This window comes from Juglans regia, chromosome 6 (genome assembly GCF_001411555.2).
Source record: "Juglans regia cultivar Chandler chromosome 6, Walnut 2.0, whole genome shotgun sequence".
Classification (NCBI taxonomy): Eukaryota; Viridiplantae; Streptophyta; class Magnoliopsida; order Fagales; family Juglandaceae; genus Juglans; species Juglans regia.
Window position 1 is genome coordinate 6,353,261 of NC_049906.1, and position 7,282 is coordinate 6,360,542.

Here is a 7,282-nt window from a genome sequence, read left to right on the forward strand (position 1 = left end):
ATTGCTAATCCTTTTCTTCAGATTAAGGATTACTGAAATGATTCTGGTTGGGATTTGGAAGTGTTGGAGGAGTTGGTGGAAAATGAGGTTATGGGGGATATTATTTGTTCCTTTTTTGCAAAGACGAAGGGGGAAGATGTTATCATATGGAAGCCAACGTCAGATGGTGATACGTTTGAAACAAGAGAAAGTTCCAGGTATGGAGTGGATTTAGCATAAAATCTTGTCGAAAAAAATTTCATTATGTATGTGAAAAGCTCGCTTTCAGTGCTTGTTGATGGACTCTAGAGTGCAGAACTGTGGCGTGCAATTGGCTTTTAGATGTGATTGTTGCATTGCTAGGGAAGTTGAGACTCTTGAACATGTTCTTTGTTCGGGTGAGATTGCAAGTCAGGTTTTAGAAAGAGCTGCTATTGTGATGGGTCTTCCGTTTATGTTTGCAGGAACTTGGTGGGGACATGTACTACACTGGTTTTCTTTTGCAAAGAAATAATCTCAAAGGGGCATTCTGATTGGTCTGATGCCGACTCTTATCACTTGGTGTCTGTGGCACCGCCATTGCAAGGTGCGCATGGAAGGAGTAAATCAATCGGTGGAAGGGGTGTGGTGATCTCTTAAAGGTTGGCTCAGGAAATTGGTAGCAGAACAAGCTAAGTGTGGTTCCATATCTCCTATTGACGAACAGGTGCTCACTGGGTTGGATATTCCACTGGTTCCGATTCAAAGACACATGCCACGCCTAGTTGCTTGGAGCAAGCCATCTCTTGGGTATGTGAAACTGAATGTTGATGAGAGTTGCAGGGGTAATCCTGGTTCTTGTGGGGAAGGCGGTGTGATTCGGGATGAATTTGGTAATGTTAAGGGTGCCTTCTCAGCTTGCTTTGGCTAGGGAACGAATAATGAGGCCGAACTTCGTGCTCTCCATGCGGGACTGATTTTTTTGTAAAGATTTGGATTTTTTAATTTGGAAATTGAGTGTGATTCTAAAATAGTACTTGACTGGATTCTTTCTGGTATTTCTACGGTTTGGTACCTTTGGGTGTTTTGGGAGGAGATGGTTAAGGCGCTTCAGGGTGTCCACTTCACTATTAGACATCAATATAGGGAATCAAATCAAGTTGCGGATTTTTGGGCTCGATAAGGTGAAGCAGGTTTGACGTGCCGATATGAGGATGGGGGGTTACTCCCTTGGCATTTGAGGGATATTCTCCGGATTGATAAAATTGGCCTACCTAGTATTAGACCTTAATTTGTTTATGCATGTTTTGGTGTTATTGGTTTGATTGGCTATTGTTATTTTGTTTAAAGTTTTCCTCTGCCACAAGTGATTTTTTTTCTCAATAAAGTTTTGGAGGTGCCGTCGTCCTACTTTAAAAAAAAAAATAGTGTATTATTTCTCTTAAACATTGTTTTAATTTAGTTTTGGTGAGACCACATCCTTAAAAATAGATAATATATAGAAATTAATTATACAAAATTTTGGGATTATAGGAAAAAATTGGCCGGAAAGAGGCATTTTAGAGCGCAAATGGGAATTATAAGTTTGTAGGGGGAGGGGCATTTTTTATATTTATAGAATTATGAATAAATTTAGGGGGTATATTTTTGGATTTTCAGAAAATTTTGGGTAGCCTAAGCTTAACGTGGGTGATCCGCCACTGTGTGGAATCGTGGATAGCTCATGGCATTTGTCATATATGGAAGTATTCTTTCTTTTCAGATCTACATGTCTGCTGCATGTAGATCTACCACGGCCCCTTGGAGTCTAGCTAGGGCCTATAACATTGTTAAGATAGCATGCAGATTCTTCTTGGTATTTGGCGAGAGTATTCACATCAAGTCGAAGCTTGTCTTGCATATATATATATATATATATTGGTGATGAGGTTGTGTGCAAAAGTTTTATATTTTTGGAGCATATTTAAGACCCTTTGATGAAACTGAATAACCTGCTTTAACCCACATAGTTTGCTGTGTTAAGGATATCGTATCTAGTCTTACATCATTATAAGCTTCGGAACAGACGCAGCAATTCTCCACGCCCATGGTACGAAGTACGAACAAACAATATTAAAATACGAGGATATGCATCTCATGAATTCAAGAACCTGGTGTCCCAACAGGAACTTGATCAACATCCTAAAACATCAGGTTAAAATACTATCAAGTGCAGTTCCACAAGTTTAAGACACAGAGGTTATTGTTTAATCCCAATTACCACTACTAGACAAAAGACTAAAAACCTGTAAAAACAAAACCTGCGCGCTTTTCATGCTTTTTCCATCTATATATAGCATGCACATTTATAATTATTTAGCCGCATATTCTTGAGACCTCCAACCTGCAGCATTGTACTGATACTGTTCATTTTTTAATCTGTCTTGGATTTGATCTTAGCTTTCTTCGTAATGGCACTTAATATTTTTATGTTGTACGAGTTGATGGATGTCGAAGGGACCACATGATCTAGCTTCTGTTTTACAGAGACATTGTGCTCCAATATATATATATATATATGAGTTGTGGTCCATCCCACCTCTTTGCAGCCATCCGGGCCATTTGTTGGCATTTTAATTATACAATTACTGGGAATTAGTGGAAGAATCAGAGGGAATTGTGGGCATCCTTAAATGTTATTCTCTTTGAAATTTGTAGCTCATGAGACTAATGGGATTATCCTAGAGTTTCTGTTTAAACAAGCACTCATCATATATAGAGGTGTAGAAGTAGCATCAGGGTTGATGATGATGATCATGTACAAACAAACGTGATCCCTTAATTTGGGAGACAGGAATATTAAAGACTTGTACGAGAAGCTGGAAGATGTAAAGACAATCAAGAAAGAGGAAAAGCAATTTTACTTGAATAAATTTCCAAGGTAAAATGTTTCTGGCTGTCTAAACCCTAGCAATTAGATGCATGATATTATATATAAAGCAGGTGTGGACCACCTGCGTCCTGATGTGGGAAGCAGTTGCTGAGCAGAACAGACATAAAAGTAATTAACATAGTTGCTTTGCATCAAGGTAAAATTAAGGTGATTTGTATTAGTTCTCGTCAGTAAGTACTTGGTGATTTGTATTAGTTCTCGTCAGTAAGTACTTACTTATGTTTGTGTAATGCGCGCTCAGCGCGCAGCTTGATCTTATGCATGCATGGAGTTGTAGCCTCGAGCATGTTTAACGTTTCAGCTTAAAGTGCAAATTCAAGTAGATCACGAGCTGGCAATTGAATGTATTTCCTTTTTATGATAACTACTCCCTTATATGGCTTCTGCTATGCCTTATTCCTCCATTCGTTTATTACGTTAATTAGTGAAACAGCTGCCAGATGATGGTCATGAGTATCCATAAAAAATGAAAAAGGTGAAGTAGCATTAAGAATCATTGTTTCAAATTTGGCACCCTCGTGACTATTGGTCCTTTATGTCAAGCACGTAAACATATGCAGAAAAGAAGTACAATTTTCGTCAGAAGTGGAACATTTCACCGTTTCAACCCCTTAACAACAGTGGAAACTGTGCAGACCTATCCTATCTTTAAAATTAGAAGCAATTTCAAATACATACATACATACATACATACATACATATATATATATATATATATAGAAGTTGCCACAAAAGTTTGAGTTTATAAAATCCAGCTTGATGATCTCGTACTGACCACTCGGCCACTCCACTGATCACTTTGTAAAAAAGTTTCCCTTCAGAACTTTAGGGCTTGTTTGAAAAAGGTTTCATCTCAAAATTCTCATCTCATATCATTCTATCTCATGTCCAAATATCACTTAAACACAAATACTTTCAAACTAATCATTTTTCCGAACTTTTAAACAAAAAATTAAAAAGAATCAACTAATTTTTCAAATCTCCAAACAAAAATAATATTAAAAAACTATATTCTAACAATATTTTAACTTCATAATATTTTTTATTCAACTTTTTATCTCTCTCATTTTATAAAACTCAAAAAATACTTAATGCAAACTATCTCACTACTATTCACAAATTATCTTACTACTATTTACAAAATGCTTATGTCTTCTCACTTCTCAAGCATGCCCTTAGTTTATATATATACATATTCTGAAACTAAACAAATCCAAAACCCTAAACTCAATGCTTCTTAATGCCATGTATGCCCTCAGGAAAATTAAGAAGATAAACCCCATGATCACCACCGCCACCTCTAGCAACACTATCGCCAACATGCGTGAGGAGGAGCAGAGCTGCACCAACCCTTCATGTTTCTTTTGCAACATGAAAGAGCCAGACTCATCACTCAGGAGATCGGGAATATTAAACTGCTTCAAGGAAATACCTCTCACAGACAACAGAGAGCATGTTTTGGTGCTCAGCAGTTTATGGCATATTGCCATGACTCACCCTGATGACCCTGAGTTCCCCTCCCTCGGAATCTTCAGGTGCATGGCAAAACTAATCTATAAAGGTCTTAATGATAGGATTTGGCTTCTTAGGGACCAAAACATGTACATACCCTATTATGCTGCTCATGTTATTGGTTCTTACACTATGAACAAGGCAGAGTTCGCAGAAATGGCTGTGGAATCAGGTGTCATACCGCCACTGATGGAGCTTCTACGAGGAAAGATCAGTTGGGTTGAGCAAAGAGTTGCTGTTCGAGCACTTGGGCACCTCGCTAGCTACGAGAAAACCTTTGAAGCAGTATCGGTGTATGAAGAAGAGGTGGTTAATCTAGCCATGAAATTAGCTTCTACTTGCCTGGAAGAGGTGTATGTTGAGTTTGTTGGAGTGAAGAACATAGATAAGAGATTGAAATATCATCGTGATTTGCTAACTAGAGGCGTTGGAGATTCGGAGATGGAGGACCGGAAGGCTGAAGAATGGGCAAGCCAACTTCAGTGCTGGTCTATTTATCTCCTGAATTGCTTTGCTTGCAAAGAGAGGTCTTTGAATCTAATCTGTAGGCAGATATTCTTAAGAGATTTGTGTGATATGTGGGGAGGATTGGTGAATCACGCGTCACCTGCTTGGGCTGGACTTGTTAGAATCTTGTGTTACAGCAAGTATGGTAGAAAAAGCATCGCTGAATCAAAAGAGATTATAGAGAATCTCTGCAATCTCTCGAGATCCTCGGATGATTGGCAGTATATGGGGATCGACTGTCTACTATTACTTCTTACAGATCAATATACAAGGTACAGAGTCTTGGAGAAAATTGCCTTGTTTCTTATAGATTTAGCTGAACTTGGAAGCCTTGGAGATAGATCAAATTTAGGTGAAGCAATCACAAAAGCCCTCCTCTTAGATTACAAAGAAAGTAAATTGAAGTTAAAAAACCAGAAAATTCAGAAAGCTCTGCAAGATATATGGAATTTCAAAGCAGAAAGGAGGAAGGAGAACCTAATATCTGAAGAAACGCTTGAAGAGAGAAGGGTTTTAGTGAATCTGGTAAAACAAGAAGCAAACCATGTGTTTTGGTTGGGAGAGATAGAAGAAGCTCTAGCTAAGTACACTGAAGCCTTGGGCTTATGCCCCTTGAAGTTAAGAAAAGAGAGAATGGTGCTACATAGTAATAGAGCTCAGTGTCATTTGCTGCTTAGAGACCCTGATTCCGCCATTAGTGACTCCACTCGAGCTCTTTGCCTTTCCAATCCAGCGAATTCCCATAGTAAAAGTCTTTGGAGAAGATCACAAGCTTATGACATGAAAGGGCTGGCCAAAGAGAGCTTGATGGACTGTATAATGTTCATCAATGGTTGCATGAAGGCTGGCACGACCAAGCGCGTGAAGATCCCATACTACGCAGCTCGTATGATCAGTAAACAGATGGACGCCACGTGGCTATTTTCCACTGCCCGGTCAAAGATAACGAGCAGCAGTCAAGTGAGAAAAGAACAAGAATCTGACGGTCACCATGAGAGCAACAATGATGAGCTACTACAACATGGTGAAATGACGAGGATGATGATGGAGAACAAAGAATGTTTATCTGGTAAAAGTTTGAGTTTCATTATCATAAATATGGTACAAAATCACTGAAATGAATTTGAATTTCAAATGGGTTTCCTCTTTTTTGCCTTTAACAAGGCGTGCTCAAGTTTGTGCAACTTTTTAATGTTAGCAATGCATGCAAAGTTTCATTAATATTCACTTTTACTGGTAACTTTTGCAGGTCTGTCCACCATTATAGAAGAACCTAATTTGCTCGTCAAAGAAGGGAGTTGGAGAAAAGTGGATCAAAGGGCAAGGAGATCAAGCAAAGCATTTGTAGCTCGATCAATGTCGGTCAAGTTCGCATGATTAAGTTTGAAGCAAGATCGAGTGCCTGGCATCAGATCATTCGTCGCATTTGACAAAATTTTGAGCATTACTTAGCTCTGAAAATGCTTGTAAAATTTTGTAAATTTTCGAGTTCCGGACTCCATAGTACTTAAACTGGAGAGCTGTAGCCTCGAGCAGACAAGCAAGTTACGGAATGAGTAAGCTATTTTAAAGTTGCCTGCAGAACCTAAATATCTTAATTATACAGTACTTCTTGCAAAGAGCCAATTAATTAAGGTGGAGGACCACTTCACCATATTGAATAGAAAATGTGTAAAGTGATGAAGAACATATCAAGATAAAACACGGAAAAGGTGTACCTTCCATAACTTGACTTTCTGGGTTCCCATGCCCCATTCCTTTCTTTTATCTTTGATGCAACTTTTTCGATCTTGAACTCCTTTCCCTAAAGGTCATCTTTATGGCGAACAGCTAAGAAGTTTGTATATATAAAGAACCTTTTATGATTTGTTTATCACAGTTCTCGGGTATTAGATCTTCCACCCATAAAAACAGAATCTACCATTCTTTCCTTTTGAAATCTAACATCTTTTGAGTTCAAAACAAAGAAGAAAAATTAATCAGGATGTAGAAAGTGAAAAATATAGAAAAGTTATAAAGTGACTTGACTAAAATATCCTATATGTAATGTCCAAAGGGAGCCTCAGACCACTTGATCTGGTTCTATACTCTAAAAGATCCAATCAACAATATATTATAAAGAGTAAGAATTTTTTATGTTCACATCAGGTCAATCCATCCTAGATGACACCGCTTAAGTCCTACATTTCTAGTTAGAATAGACTCTGGTATCATTTGTAACGGTTGTGCGCTTATCAATCTCCTAAATTCGTGACGTCCTCGTCGGGTCAGTCCATCACTTAAGTCCCACAATTCTAAATGTGATAGACTCTAATACAATTTATAACGCCTCATGGAAGGCATAAGCCACATATGGACCTATACTTCGAAATG

At 38.2% G+C, this 7,282-nt stretch overlaps 1 protein-coding gene across 1 annotated transcript; it reads left to right on the plus strand.

Annotated features, from left to right (window-relative positions):
- Window positions 1–4,129: 4,129 nt before the first annotated feature.
- LOC109001132 lies at window positions 4,130–6,485 on the plus strand. Its single transcript, XM_018978277.2, has 2 exons — window positions 4,130–5,978; window positions 6,159–6,485. The coding sequence occupies exons 1-2, from the start codon at window positions 4,136–4,138 to the stop codon at window positions 6,284–6,286; spliced, it is 1,971 nt and encodes a 656-aa protein (XP_018833822.2). The 5' UTR covers window positions 4,130–4,135; the 3' UTR covers window positions 6,287–6,485.
- Window positions 6,486–7,282: the final 797 nt, after the last annotated feature.

Coding starts and splice junctions, on each gene's coding strand:
- LOC109001132 (XM_018978277.2), top strand. CDS start 4,136: ATGTATGCCCTCAGGAAAATTAAGAAGATAAACCCCATGATCACCACC. Junction 5,979..6,158: donor GAACAAAGAATGTTTATCTG/GTAAAAGTTTGA, acceptor TAACTTTTGCAG/GTCTGTCCACCATTATAGAA.